Here is a 16,442-nt window from a genome sequence, read left to right as displayed (position 1 = left end):
ATACTGTCTTGATGACTGTGGCTTTGTAGTAGAGCCTGAAGTCAGGCAGGTTGATTCCTCCAGTTCCATTCTTATTTCTCAAGATTACTTTGGCTATTTGAGGTTTTTTGTATTTCCATACAAATTGTGAAATTATTTGTTCTAGTTCTGTGAAAAATACCATTGGTAGCTTGATAGGGATTGCATTGAATCTATAGATTGCTTTGGGTAGAATAGCCATTTTGACAATATTGATTCTTCCAATCCATGAACACGGTATGTTTCTCCAACTGTTTGTGTCCTCTTTGATTTCTTTCATCAGTGTTTTATAGTTTTCTATATATAGGTCTTTTGTTTCTTTAGGTAGATATACTCCTAAGTATTTTATTCTTTTTGTTGCAATGGTGAATGGTATTGTTTCCTTAATTTCTCTTTCTGTTTTTTCATTGTTAGTGTATAGGAATGCAAGGGATTTCTGTGTGTTAATTTTATATCCTGCAACTTTACTATATTCATTAATTAGCTCTAGTAATTTTCTGGTAGAGTCTTTAAGGTTTTCTATGTAGAGGATCATGTCATCTGCAAACAGCGAGAGTTTCACTTCTTGTTTTCCTATCTGGATTCCTTTTATGTCTTTTTCTGCTCTGATTGCTGTGGCCAAAAGTTCCAACACTATGTTGAATAGTAGTGGTGAGAGTGGGCATCCTTGTCTTGTTCTCATGTTTTCATTTTCATTTGTCTCTAGGTATCTTCTAACTTCTTTCATTTCTTCAGTGATCTATTGGTTGCTTAGTAACATATTATTAAGCCTCCACGTGTTTTTGGTTTTTTACATTTTTTCCCCTTGTAGTTGATTTCTAGTATCATAGTATTGTGATCAGAAAAGATACTTGATGTAACTTCAATATTCTTAAATTTACCAAGACTGACTTCGTGGCCCAGCATATGGTCAATCCTGGAGAATGTTCCATGTGCACTTAAGGACAATGTGTATTGTGTTACACTGGGATGGAATGCTCTGTAAATATTAGTTAATATCTGGTCTAATGTGTAATTTAAGACTTGTGTTTCCTTATCAATTTTCCTGTCAGAAAGATCAGCCCATTGGTGTAAATGAAATATTAAAGTCCCCCACTATTACTGTGTTCCTGTCAATTTCTCACTTTATGGTTGTTATTGTTTGCCTTATGTATTAAGGTACTTAATATTTGGGTGGATATATATTTACAATTGTTATACCTTCTTCTTGGATTGTTCCTTTGATTGTCATGTAGTGTCCTTTTTTGTCCCTTATAACAATCTCTATTTTATAAAGTCTATTTTGTCTGATATGAGTATTGCTCATATCAAAATCAATTTTCTTTTGATTTCCACTTACATGGAATATCTTTTTCATCCCTTCACTTTCAGTTTATATATATATCCCTGCGTCTGAAGTGGGTTTCATATAAACATCATACATATGGGTCTTATTTTAGTATCCATTCAGCCAGTGTATGTCTTTTGATAGGAGTATTTAACCCATTTACATTTAAGGCGATTATGGATATATATTTTCCTATTACAATTTTCTTAATTGTTTTGGGTTTGTTTTTACAGGTCTTTTTACTTCTTTTTTTCTCCTGTGATTTAATGACTAACTTTAGTGTTGTGTTTGGATTCTTTCTCTCTTTTGTGTATGTGTATGTACTGTAGATTTTTGGCTTGTGGTAACCATGGTTTTTTTTTTTTTTTTTTTTTTTTTTTTTTCATTTATTTTTATTAGTTGGAGGCTAATTACTTTACAAAATTGTAGTGGGTTTTGTCATACATTGACATGAATCAGCCACGGATTTACATGTATTCCCCATGGGGTTTTGACATAGCAGTCTATATATAAACAAGATTGTTTTAAGGTCTTTTAATTTCACATGCATTTCCAATATCCTCCATTTGTGCTCTCCTCACAATTGACGGCTTTTATGTCATATTTTGGTGCACAGATGATTTTCTATCTTTACTGTATGTTTGCCTTTATCGGTGAGTTTCTCCATTCGTAATTTCTTCTGTCACTATTTGTGGCTTTTTCATTTCTCCTTAGAGAAGTTCCTTTAGTACTTGTTGCAATGCTGGTCTGCTGGTGCTGAATTCTCTTAGCTTTTGCTTTTCTACAAAGTTTTTGATTTCTCCAATGAATCTGGATGAGAGTCCTACAGGGTACAGTGTTGTATGCTTTCCTCTAAGAATTTTAAAGTATCTGGTCTTACATCTTTAATCCATTCTGAGTTTGTTTTTGTGGTAGATTGTTTATAAAAATGGCCACATTATTTGATTCAAAATGCAGGCCTATGTGAAATGTGACTGCACTGTCACTTTCCTTTAAGAGGTAAAGACTGTTTTTCCCCCTGACCCACCTTGAATCTGAACCTAATCATGTGATTTTCTTTGGCCAGTGGTACATTTACAAACATCACACTGGGAGATCCTTAAGAAAGCATGTGCACTGGTGCTTGACCTCTCTGCTGCTGGAAATCCAGCGCCAGCAGGTGAACATGCACAGGCTGGCCTCCTTGAGGATGAGTGACCAAATGAAGGAACTACAGTCATCCCAGGTAAGAACCTAGACATGTGGATGAGGCCATCCTAGACCACCAAGTCCAGTCAAGCTGTCTCAGGCTGGAGAAACAACTCAGCCATCATACGGAATGTGACAGACAAATATTTGTTCATTTTAAGCCACTAAATATTAGGTATGTTTTTTAAACATAATAAAATGGTAATAGACTATATATAACTTATTTCATGATGTCCTGTTCTAACTTTTTCAACAAACAGAACACTAAGCAGACCCATGTGTGTTGGATAAAACTGCTTCTATTGTACTAGTTTTATCTCCAATTTACAAATAAACAATCTAAAGCCCAGCAAGTTAGATAACATTTCCAAGAGTTAACACAGTAAGTGGTTGAGCCAAGATCTGAATCTGCATATTCTGACCCTGAGAATGGACTGCTTAGGAAAGCCTTTAGGATGCTGGTCACCTCCTTAACCAAAGTTACCTTCAGTCCTTTAAACGTCCTTCTTCTAGAAAGAAGTTATTTACTTACATCCTTTTACACTCTTTGATTTTGAAACATATGAATTTATTATAAATTTAAATATTATCAATCCAAGTATTGAAATAAAAAGTTTTATTTAATATATCTGAAGGGACAATTTTGAGTCATTACTGATTTAGGGGGTAGGATTATGAAGGATGCACTGCTTTCTAATTTACATTTTTGTAATAACTGAATTTTATATAATGAAGTTTACACTGCAATTTTAAAAATCAAAACATAAGAAAAGTATATAGTACATACAAGAAGAGGGATAATATGGGGAAAGACAAGTGAAGAGGCTTCACTTGTGCCAAGAGACCTGCCATTCTAGGTTTCCTTGAGGATCATCTGTAGAAACCTCCCTAAGCCACCAAGAAAGAAGGAGTAGGCAATTTTACACTGCCACCAGAGGGCCTCAACGAAATACCGACCCTACAAGACTGTGCCCTTTGCCCTAACTACCTTGTACCTGCTCCTGACCTTGAGCAAGTCAGAAAAAAAAAGGGGGCCAGTAAGGCTGGAAGAATGGAGAAGGCAACCAAAAATATTCAGTCTTCTCATTTAGGTTTCTCTGCCTAAAGCTTTAATTTTCAAGGCAGTTTAGAATTTGAGTTATTATTCTGAACTACACATTTTGATCCTGAACTGAGGATCAAAATTTTTGGTGACTAAACAGTACGTTGAGAGATTATCTAAGAATGACTAGAAAAACTATGGGATCTGAGAGAAATCTCACTCACAGTAAGGAAAAGTCTAGCTCACATAGCAGTTCAAAAAGTCAGCAAAGAGAAATTAAGCTGTTTTCTGTTGTTGCCTATTGTGTCTGACGCAGTCATCCTATTTACACACTGATAAGAAAAATGGGCTCTGTAGCAGTTAACTGGTTAGCTGGGGTTCCCTTCATAGATACCAAGTGATGGGATTCAGCTGGAAGTATAACTCAGGTGTTCAGGCCCCCATGCCTCTGATCATAAGCAGAAACAGGACAGAGGGGAAATCAAGCTAGGTGATGGACACTCACACTCCTTCTCAAAAGCATTTTGGTCAGCACCCACAGTTTTCACTTTGGAATTCAAGTACACTTGAATTCCCACACCTCATGCCACTGTCACTGTTGCTCTGCCTGCAGGTGGGGATGCAGTATCAACACACTGGAGTCAGACACTGTGAATCCTGCATCATGTGAAGCTTCAAACTTCAGATTCCCCGTGCATTACTCCTAGTGGCTAGCTCAGAGGGCTGAATTACAGTATCCAAGAAGGGCACATTGTGGGGATTCAATAAACAGCCAATTATTTATACCAACAGTAATTTCTCCCTGAGAATAACAGAAGGATCTGAGTGAGAGAAGGGACAATGCCATATCTCCAATGTCACATATCATTTCTGCTCTTAAGTAGCTACCCTGGGGACTGCACAGTGGGCAATGTAGGGGTGGGTGGGGACAGAGACTCCCATTGTATCAGTCTAGGAAGAATAATCTGAACAACCAGCTCACCATGAAGTAGTAAGGGTAATTCATCTCATTCAGGACTTCAATGTTGTCTGTGGTCACGGAGTGAATACTGGAGCACCAGACCAATGAGAAAAGCCAAGGTTCATTGACGACGTATAAGTTGATGCTGATATTAGCTGCTTTATATTCTCTGGGAAGAAAAGGAACCCACAGGAGATTTAGATTTAATCTTATTTTTATCATCTAAAAGGTAAACAGCCACAATATCTGTGAAAGACTGTAGCTTAAATCGCCAGAATTAGTTGGACATGGGACGACTTATGACATGACACGTAGAATGAGCTCATGTTACAGTGAGACCCAGAACTGCATTTAATACCTTTCCTCCTCCATCAACAGTAGTATGCATGCCCTAAGGGGAAAAGAAATAAAGGAAGAAAAGAGGAAGGAAGGAAGAAAGAGGGGTAGAGAGTGAAGAAAAGATGGAGGGGGAAATGGGAGGAAGAAAAGCCCTACTAGAATTAGCCAATTTCCATGGTATAAATATTCCTATGTATGAATGCATGCTAAGTCACCTCAGTTGTGTTCCACTCTGAGACCCTATAGACAGGCGCTCACCAGGATCCTCTGTCCATGGGATTCTCCAGGCAAGAATAATAGAGTTTCCATGCCCTCCTCCAGGGGATCTTCCCAACCCAGGGATGAACCCACGCCTCTTACGTCTCCTGCACTGGTAGGCTGGATTTTTACCACTAGCACCACCTGGGAAACCTTAGCCCAATTTCAACCACCACTGTTAAAACAGGTTTGCAAACCTCTTTGGCTCCAATGAGCTAGTATGAGTGAGCTCCACATACTACTGTGAAGCAAATACATTTACTTCCTTCAGAGAACTTACCACTCTCTACTCTACCTGCTTTCCTAACGGTCTTCTTTACTTGACTGTAAGCGTATTAAAGCAGAGATTCTGTCTTATTCATTTCCATATATTCAGTACCTGCTTCATAAATAGTTAACATGAAGTAATAAATAAATGAATACCTATCTGGTAAATATTTACATTTCAAATTTTTAAAAGAATTTTCAAAAGCACTGAGTAGGAGAAATGGAACCCAAATTTCCCTGTGCACTAAATGTCAGTAGATATGCACACAGTATCTATAGCTATGGAAAGAAAATAAGCAGAAGAACATCTAGTAATTCTAATCAAGTTCTCATCTTCAGAGAAAACTTCTCACAAAATATACCATACAAATCCCTTCAAAAATTTTTGTTTTAACCCTGAGATGGCACAGTATATTGGAAACAGCTCTGTACAAGCCTGGGTGTGAATGCAGTTTTGTCATATACTAGCTTGGCAGGTTCTTATTAGGCTCAGTGTATAAATTGGAAAATAAAAAATCATACTACTACATTTGCAGGAGTGCTTGCAATTAGTTACCTAGTATGTTGGAATTGTCTCTAAGACAATTCTACAGATCACCTAAAAGATTTTTTTAATAGAAATAAGGAAATAGTAATAAAAACCTACTTTTCAAAACTTTTTGAAACCAATACACAAAACCATTCCATTTCTATATAGAAATTGAAACAATACCATAAACAATTACTCCAAAGAAAAGTAAATACTTAGGTACTAACTTAACGAAACCTATAAGCCATAAACTACAAAGAACTGATGAAAGTCATCAAAGAAGATTTAAAAAGTGAAGAGACATATGTGTTTATGAATTAGAAGACTCAACATTGTAAAGATGTCAATTCTCACAGTGATCCGCAAGCTTAATGCAATTCCTATGAAAATACCAGAAAGGATTTTTGTACAATTAGCCCAGCTGATTCTGAAATGTATATAGTAAGGCACAGCCCAAAATTAACTAAAATGATACTAAAAAAGAATAAAGTGAGAAAGAATCACACTACCCAATATTAAGGCTTACTATATAGCTACAGTAATCAAAATACTGTGGTCTTAGAGAAGAGAGATTAGTGGAACATAATTTAAAATCACAAAGAGTTGGACACAACTGAGCAACTGAACAATTTAAAAGCCATAAACAGACCCCACACAAACACGTCAAAATGATAATTGTTAAAGGTGCAAAATTAAATCAATGAAATAAAAAGTGTTTTTCAACAAACAGTACTAGAGCAATTGCATAGGCAAAGGCAAAAAACAGAAAACTTTGACCCACACCACATAATTCATATAAAAATTGACTAAAGATGGATCACAGAGTTAAGTACACAATGTAAAATCATAAAGCTTTTGGGGAAAAAAACAGAAATCTTTGAGATCTAAGGGCTAGACAAAGAGCTCTTAGACTTGACATTAAAAGCAAGACTCATAAAAGAGAAAATTGAAAAGGTAAACATAATCAAAATGTTAAGACTTTGTGGAAGTCTTTGCTTTGTGGAAGACTCTGTTAAGGAGATGGTACACTCCTGAAACAGACTGGGACAAAACATTTGCAAACCAAATATCCAACAAAGAACTATACTCACACAAAAAACTCTCAAAATTTAACAATAAAAAAATCAAGCAGTTCAGTTAGAAATGGTATGATAAGACATTTTGCTGGAGAGGATAGACCATGGCAACTTAGCATATGAGAAGATGTTCAATATCATTACTCACCAGGGAATGAAAATTAAAACCACAATGAGATATCACTACACACATAACAGAATGACTACATTTAAAAATAAATCACAATGCCCTAAACTAGCAAGGATGGAGAACCTTTGGATCATCATACATTGCTAGTGGGAACATAAAATGGTATAGGCCCTCTGAAAATGTTTGGCAGTTTCTCATAAACTATATAAAACTTATAAAGTTCCTTATAAAACTCGTCAAACTATCATACCCCAGGATTTGCATTCTTGGGCATTTATCCCTCAGAGGTAACAACTTATATTCACAGCAGGCAATTCTGGGAAGACAGCAGAAAAAGAAGCACCAGGAACCTGCCCCCATCTAAACAATAATTGCACTGGCAAAATCTACCAAATGTAACTGCTTTGGCTCTATGGGGTTTACTGAAGTCTTGAAACTTCCAGGGAAGTTTTATAAGTTATGGTTAACTTTGGTCAATTTCAGTAATTAGCACAGTATCAATTATCCACTCTGCATTCTCAGCCCTATCACAGGCAGCTGTGCCCATGTTCCTGGAGCAGCTTGCACACAGCTTATGGAAGCCAAGATGGGCCAAAAGGTCACTATCCTCGTGTATCTAGGGTACACCAAGATGAACTCAAAGAGATCCACCCTATGACATATTATAATCAAACTTTCAAAAGCCAAAGGCAAAGAAAAGACTCTTGAAAGCAGCTTGTTACATACAATGATCCTCAATCACATCCTGAGCAGATTTCTCATCAGAAATTTTGGAAGACAGAAGGTAGTGAATCCACATAGTCTAAGTGTTAAAAGAAAAGCCTGTCAATGAAGACATTTATATCCAGCAAAGTCTGTCTTTTACAAATAATGGGTGTTATAGGAAAAAAAATCTGACTCCATATTAGATCTGTTTATTCTAATATGCAAGTTAAATTGCATACTCTATTGCAAGAATGCTGCCTACGGCCTGATATATATAGCACAGTTCATTCTCAAGGCTATGACTTATTAAAGTATAACACTTTTCCATTTACATGGAGATTAAAAGTTGTGGAACACAGAATAGCACTTATCTTGTTGGAGGTTTTCAGGAACATTGTGATGTGACCTACGTGGACAGGCGCAACAACAAAAGATACCAAGAAGTTCCAACAACCAACCACATCGTCTCTCCTTTAGGAACATAGAAAGCCCAAATTCTAACTTGGATAAGATGGTGCTTTGGGACATTCATTCACCATATTCTCAGTCTGCTGGCTTTCCAAAGAAAGCTGCTACTCCTTGACCCAGTAACTGTCATGTAGCAAGCAGTATGAGCTTGGATTTAGGTAAAAAATTTTGGTGAATTTAGAGAGGATCCCTGCTGCTCATGGCCAGCTATCCCCAGCTTAGAAATTATTGGATAAGGCCCTAGAAACTACTGGGACCACTTATGCTGAAGATCTACCATACAAAATTCCCCCAAAGTGGCCCCAGCTATCCCAGCACTTGGCAGTTGGAATGAGCAATTGGTATCTGGAAGTCAATAGGTAAGCTGTTGCTGCGTATAAACCAAAAACTTTACTCCTCTCTGTTTGGGGCTTTTCCTCTCAGGCATAAGTCAATTTTTTTTAGGGTACCCTGCTGGAGAGAGGAAAGAGTTGCTGATTTTTATCCGATTTTCAAACTGGTTTATCTGTTTCTTTGAATGAAAGCATCTGTGTGTGCCATTTGTTTGTCTGTCTTATATTTCTGTCTTTAAAACCACTATTACTAAAGAACGTCCTCTGGGGAGTGGTCTGATTACAGTTACGAACCCATGACTAAGAAAAAGAGAATATTCTGTTGTAACAATGTGTGGTCACAGCACCTGTCTGGAACTCCAATGGGATTTATATGGTTATCTTGAGACCCTGTGTACCATGTACTGCCACCTTTGCTGTGTTAATTGCATAATCTGTGATCTCCTGTGTCACTGAAAGTGAAAGTCACTCAGGTATATCCGACTCTTTGCGACACCACGAACTGTAGCCCACCAGGCTCCTGTGTCCATGAAATTTGCCAGGCAAGAATATTGGAGTGGGTTGCCTTTCACTTCTCCAGCCTGTGTCACTGGTATATGTAAAACCCCAAGACCAAACTTAAGAGTTTATTTAGAATTATCTGTTTGCCTTTAAGCTTTTGTTTCACTTTGTTTTGGAACCATTTTTTCATTTACAGTCAAATCAGTCTGTGATATTTAAAAGTTTACTGATGTCAAATGGAAGAAAGGAACATACACACACAAAAAAACTTGTCTGTCTGTGTCTGAGAGTGAGACATTCCCAGTGAGAAAAGAAAATTCCCACTTTGTTCTTAAAACTGAAAGCCTCAGCCCAGAATTCGGCTGATAGGTTTATGCCAAGGCAAAATGGTTATAAGATGATCAATTGCTATTTTTGTTTTACAGTAAAACACTAAAAAAGACTATACAACTCTGCAATTAGAGCTATTCTGTAAAGACTATGGGGAAGAATGATGAAATGCCCTATGTGCAAATATTTGTGCTATTACATCAGGGAAAATTAAAGAAGAAAGGGAACTAGAGTGAGGATATGTTGTTTAAAACCTTTACCTCTCTGCCTGAGCCACCTGCGCCAGCCACTCTGGCTGCTATGTGAATATATCTATGTCTCATTATTTCATTACTTTCCTGTACAGTCAGAGCCAGTTCCCAATGCTGGGGCTCAGGAAATGTTCGAACTGGCTCCCACACCTTATAGGGATCAATTAGAAAATCCTGTATTAGGTCCTGGAGCACAGAGTCTGGTATTGCCATCTTAGACCTGTTAGAACACCAAGTTTGGACCAGGAGTCACTCCCTGCTCAAGTCAATTTCCCCTATGCCATTATCCTGTGAGGGCCTAAATGCAAACAGCGAGCAGGATGGTTTCAATAAATTATTTTTAATTCAGTAAAAAACAAATAAAGACTCCTCTGAATTTTTTCAATGAATTTATCAAGCCCACGGCAGATCCTGGGGTCTCTAAAAGTGCTAGAAATGTAAATATGATAAAATTGCAGACATGAGATGGTGCATTTGGAATGAACCCTTCTCAGTTGGTAGATGCTGCTTTTAAAGTATTCAACAACAGGAAACAATAACAGAAATAAGAAGATGCAAACAGAATGCCACTTTTTTGGCAACAGCATTTGATTCACAGAAGACAAGTAACCAGAATAGCGGTAAGCCATCACTAAGGAAGGAACAATGCACTTACTGTAAGGAGGAAGGACAGTACAAAAAAAGATTGCCCTGGGCTAAAACACCAAAAACAAAACAAAGAAATATAGGAACCTTTCATATGGCAGAAAGGGAGGAAAACTCTGATGAATGAAGAAGCTCAGATTCTCTCTTGGACTTGAGGCACCCAATTACAATTTCCCCACAGGAGCCCAAGGTAAAACTGACAGTGGGGAATGATCTGATTGACTTTCTGATAGACAAGGGTGCAACATACCTTATGGTAAACACTAGGGTGGCACAGAAAACATCTCGATCCATCTCAGTCACAAAACTCTCTAAAGAAGTACAAAATCATTCCTTCTTACAAACTCCAGAATGCCAACTAAGGGACCGCATCCTGAAATACAGCTTCTTATATATGCCAGAGTAACCAATCCTTTTGAGTTGAGATTTCCTTTGTATATGAAATGCTCAAATAACTTTTTTGCCAGAACAGCTTGACATCAGAATCCTACCAGAACATGCTTTAAGGCTAGATGGGGGAAAAAAAAAAGATTATAGATGGCATTCATGAAATGCCCTCTCCAAAAAAGAGACAGAGCTCTTTATCCCCACCCCCAAGGGAATCATGATCTGAACTACATGGACACCTGCAAGAACAGAGGATTCATACACCAAGAAGTTTGCACCAACCAACCACAACCCCTCCACTTGTAGTATAAATGAAGACTAAGTTCTAAGTTGGCGAGATGTTTCTATGAGATACTAGACATCTTCTCAGTCTGCCAGTTTTCTGAACCAAGTTGTTAATACTTGCCCCAAAAAACCATCTCAATTTACTGGCTTGTTGTGGAGCGAGAAATATGAGCATGGACTCAATAAGAGGTGGAAATTAAGACATTCCCAAATGAAAGCTGAGGGAGTTCATGGCCACTAGACTGACCCTGTAAGAAAAATTCAAGGGAGTCCGCCAAGGTGAAATAAAGTCATGAGATAGTAAATCAATGCTGTATGGTAACATAAGGATTTCAGTAAAAGTAAATACACGGGCAAATTTAAAATCTAGCATTACTGTAAAACTGGTCTGTAAATACAACGACTTTAATATGTCTTTATTTTTCACATAATTTAAGACTGAAATACTTAAAGAAAAAAAAACACACAATCATTAGTCTAAAAACCAGTATTTTTGTAACTCTGGTTATCACTCCACATGTTGTTTTCAATATCATTTGAGAAATGACTACATTTAGAAGTATCATTAGTTTATATTTAGGGGCACACAATGAAAAAAGATGTTTTCTGACATCAACAAGCAAAAGGGGTAGGAATGGACCTGTGAAGGAGAAGAGCTATTGCATATCATTGAATTTAAGCTGGTATACATTCAATCACAGTGTCATAATATTACATGGTAAGTGCAATTCCCATGGTAACCTTAGGGAAATTAGGTATATAATATGTAAAAAAGGAAATGAGAAAAGGATTTAAATGTTTCACTACAAAAAATAACTAAACACAAAAGAAAACAGTAAGGCAGGAAATAAGGGGTAAAAGATTATAAAGTATACAGAAAGAACAAGTTAAAACATGACAGAAACAAAATAACAAATATTTACAGACATGACAGAAGTAACATGACAACAGCCCCCCTTATCAGTAATTACTTTAAGTGGAAATGGATTAAACTCTCCAATCAAACAGAGATTGGCAGAATGCATAAAAGCACATTTCACGGTGTTTACAAGAGACTCAATTTTAGATCTGCTATACAACAAAGTGAATCAACTATTGGCATACATGTATTTCCTCTCTCGGACCTTCCTCTTACCCCACACCCACCCGTCTAGGTCAGCCCTAGTCAGCCCCAAAGGAAATCAACCCTGAATGTTCACTGGAAGGACTGATGCTGACGCTGATACTCCAGCACTCTGGCCACCTGATATGAAGAGCTGATTCATTAGAAAAGACCCTGATGTTGGGAAAGATTGAAGGCAGGAGGAGAAGGGGACAACAGAGGACAAGATGGTTGAATGGCTTCACCAACTCAATGAACATGAGTTTGAGCAAGCTCTGTCCTTCACCAGGAAATGGTGAAGGACAGAGAAGCCTGGCGTGCTGCAGTCCATGGGGTCACAAAGAGGCGGACATGACTGTGTGACTGAACAACAACAACTCTGGGTTTTATATCAAAAGTGTTATAACAAGAAGAACACAAAGGGCAGAAAGTAGTAAATAGAACTGTGTTGCCCTAAGGCTTTAATATTTTGTATTTTATATTATAGAATAATATTAATTTACAGTAGATTATAATAATAATTATAATCCCTACAGCCACCACTAAAAAATAATTCAAAAATGTAGAAGTCTATAGAGGAGACAGAAAAGAACACTAAAGAATTAGAAATTAACTAAAAAATTAAAACATAGGAAAGAACAACCAAAACAACTCACCAAGAATAGAGAAGATAAATAGGAAAAAATGGTCTTAATTATAATGCAAACCCAAGTATACCAGGTAAACTAAATATTAATGAACCAACAATTCTCATTAAAAAATAGAGATAATCCTCATAAATATAAAAGCAAACACCAATGTTTATAAATGATGCACTTTAAACATAAATATGCAAAGCTGTTGAAAGACAAAGGACAAAAAAAAACAACACACAAACACTAACTATAAGAAAATGTAGCAATATTAATAAAAGCAATATTTAGACAAGAATTATAACCAGAGACCATGGATATTTCATAATGAAAGGGTGAATTCACCAAGAAGATCTAACAATTCTAAATTTAAATGTATTTTTTAAAAGTGTTTAAAATATAAGCCAAACAACCACAGTAATAACAATAACAATAAACAGAGCTAAAGTGAGAAATAACACAAATCAGCAACCAGAGTGGGAGATATCAATACCCCTCTCTCCACAATTGACAGACGAGGCACTTGGAGCCCTTCATTTCTCTGGTGTGTGGCAGACTGCTCACAGAGGTAAGAGGCAGGTGACATGATCTAATCTTGTCGATATGGTAGCTACTTCTTTTCTAAATAGAATTATATTTACTGTGAAGAGAGGCCTTATGCATAGAATATTTTTTTAAAAAGATCTCCTGGTTGAATATTTATTATATATTTTGTAAGTAATTATAGAATGTGGATTTATGAGGCATGGTTCCCTGGAGAAGGTCACATAAACTACACATCTCTTTGGGAATATTAAATGCAGATGTTCTGTAATGCAAACGCTCCCCTCTAAGTGAAACAGCCCTGCAGAAACTCACTTGGCACTCTTGTCTATTACTGTAGGCCACAGAGTATGAATCCAATAAAAAAAAAACCCTGTGAAGCTGCCATCAGTGACCACCTCTCCTTGCGCTGTCTAAACCTCTTGACTGACTGCTGTACCTCTGAAATCAACAGTAAAGCTTCACAGCAGGTAAGTTCTCTGCTGTGTGCGAGTTTGACCTGCAAGAAACAAAGCGTTAGCTTTGTGTTAACCCAACAGAAAAAGGGGAAAATACAGTATTAAATGTTTAAAAAGACTGTCAACCGATTTAAACTGACCAATATTTACAGAACACCACATCCAAGAGACGAACAGAGCTCATCATTTTTAGGTGGACATGGGAAATTCATCAAGATAAATGATTTAGTAGGCAAGGAGACCAGTTTAAATACATTTAAAGTATTGAAGTCTTAGAGACTTGTTCTTTGATCACAATGAATTTGGAGAAGGAAACGGCAACCCACTCCAGTATTCTTGCCTGGAAAATCCCATGGACAGAGGAACCTGGCGGGCTGCAGTCCACGGGTCACAGAGTTGGACACAACTGCATGACTAACACACACACACACACACACACACACACACAATGAATTTAAGTCAAAAGCAAATAACACTAAGGATAGGTGCATTAATACATTTTTAAAAAGCAATTCATTTCTAAGTAATCTATGAGTCAAGTGGGAAATAAAACACTTTTTAAATGTTTTAAATTGGATGTTGTGGAATGTAAGTAATGCTTGTATGGTAATTTAAAGCTTTAAATGTTTATGCTAGAAGAGAAAATTTAGAATCAAACACCTAATTTTCTACCTAAAGAAACTAATAAAAGAAGAGCAAAGTAAACTTAAAGGAAATACAAAAAAAAAAAATAAAGATAACAGCAGTCAATGAAATAGGAAAGAAAATCTGCAACAGAATATAGCTAATGAAGCTAAAACTTGGTATTTTGAAATGGTTAGTACAATTCATAAACCTCTAGCAAGACTGACCAAAAAAGGGGAAAACAAAAATGTCCAATACCAAAATGTACTGGACCTAGAGGTGACAGCTGAACAACATTCTGAATGTACTAAATTCTACTGAATTTTTACTTTAAATTGGTTAATTTTATGGGAATTTTACCTCAACAAATTAGTTTTCAAAATTAAAAATTTTAAAAACACTTAAAATTCCCACATCAGAAATAAATCAGAGGACATCTTTGTAGTCATATAGTTTTGGTTAAAACAATGTATTTAAAGCATTCTCAGTCAAAATGGTGAGGTCACAATGTCTTGCACTAGTGGTCTGATCAAAATGAACACTCACCATAGAAACTGTATTGGAAATGTGATCGGAATAAATATTCTGATCATAAACAGTATATGACTAGCAAGGTACAACTGCTGAATTTCTTAAAATTCAGTGTGTCTTGAGGAGAAGTGCTTGGAATAAAGTCTGGTTCATGAATAATCACAATCCACCCTGTAGTATAGGTATACTTAAAAAACCCTTATACTCCTCTACTAGAATCTATGGGTTTCCTTACAAAAAGAATCATATCTTGCTTGTGTTGACTTTTCACTAAAACTAGTTGGTCTATATACATATTACTATTTGTGAAATATTTGCTGAGCTAAATTAAACTGCTTTTCTTTTTTGATGTTCAAAACCAAAAGATTTATTATAGACAATTTTTCAAAACAAGTAGCTTCCAAAGTGTCACATTAAACCATGTAAAGTTTAGATAGTGAAATAAGTCACTGAGTCATCAGAAATAGCACTATTCAGTTTCAGTATTTCTACTGCTTATGGTTGCTGATTTCAAGTACCTAGCCTTGAGGTTGGCAAGCTTGCCCTACAGCAGCAACAAACAAGTTGCTAGTCTCAAAATCTCTCAATAGTGAGATACACGTTAGTTGAAGTGAGATATGGCTTTTATTTTCAATTTAAGTGGGTTCTCAAATGGGACTAATACTCTATCATTTTTCTGGCTATGTAAGAAGTCACATATGGAAACTTGAGTTTTTTGGTGCCATTTTTGTGACATGTCTTTGTGCTGAGGGTACACCATTTCTGACTGCCTGAATGGCGTGCCACATTAACAGCTCCTGCTTACCAGTTCCTAAGAGTGAAGATATGCCTGAGTGTTGGGACAGCATTTGCATCTCCTTAAATAATCACAAAATCCTGGGCTGAAGTTGAACATGCACCTAGACACAATCATCTAGCCTATGGCTCTCAATGGGAGCAACAATCATCTTCTCAGATGACATGTGGAAATATCTAGGGCATTTAAGATTGTCACAATGATGCAGTGACATCAGTTCAGTTCAGTCGCTCAGTCATGTCCGACTCTTTGCAACCCCATGAATCGCAGCACGCCAGGCCTCCCTGTCCATCACCAACTCCCGGAGTTTACTCAAACTCATGTCCATCGAGTCGGTGATGCCATCCAGCCATCTCATCCTCCTGCCCCCAATCCCTCCCAACATCAGGGTCTTTTCCAATGAGTCAACTCTTTGCAGTGGCATCACTGAATGCTAAATATCCTACAATGTGGAGGAAGACTCCTGATCAACACAGAACTGAACACTCTCCAAAGTTAGTAGTGTCTCCTATTGGTCCAACCCACCTTCAACCACAAATAAACAAAAAGAGAAACTTCTCTAAGGACACGCTGCTTCTCAGAACCATCCACAGGAATGAACTAATTAGTCAAGACAGGAATAAGGGGTGAGATCCTTCAGAGAGAAACTCTAGAAAATATCCCGTTTGATTATAAAAATTGTTATGGGGATAACACTGCAGAAACTTGTCTAAGTCG

The 16,442-nt window shown here is 36.9% G+C and overlaps 1 protein-coding gene across 1 annotated transcript in view; it reads right to left on the bottom strand.

The window, feature by feature from the left end:
• Nucleotides 1-16,442, bottom strand: part of LOC136169203 (glycerophosphodiester phosphodiesterase domain-containing protein 4-like) — a 116,411-nt gene that overhangs the window by 14,883 nt on the left and 85,086 nt on the right. Inside the window, exon 13 of the mRNA XM_065937017.1 lies at nucleotides 4,558-4,705. Coding sequence (XP_065793089.1) covers nucleotides 4,558-4,705 — 148 coding nt within the window. The remainder of the gene's footprint in view (nucleotides 1-4,557; nucleotides 4,706-16,442) is intronic.

This window comes from Muntiacus reevesi, chromosome 5 (genome assembly GCF_963930625.1).
Source record: "Muntiacus reevesi chromosome 5, mMunRee1.1, whole genome shotgun sequence".
Classification (NCBI taxonomy): Eukaryota; Metazoa; Chordata; class Mammalia; order Artiodactyla; family Cervidae; genus Muntiacus; species Muntiacus reevesi.
The sequence above is the reverse complement of the archived record's forward strand: the minus strand, read 5'-3'. Positions and strand labels throughout refer to the sequence as shown.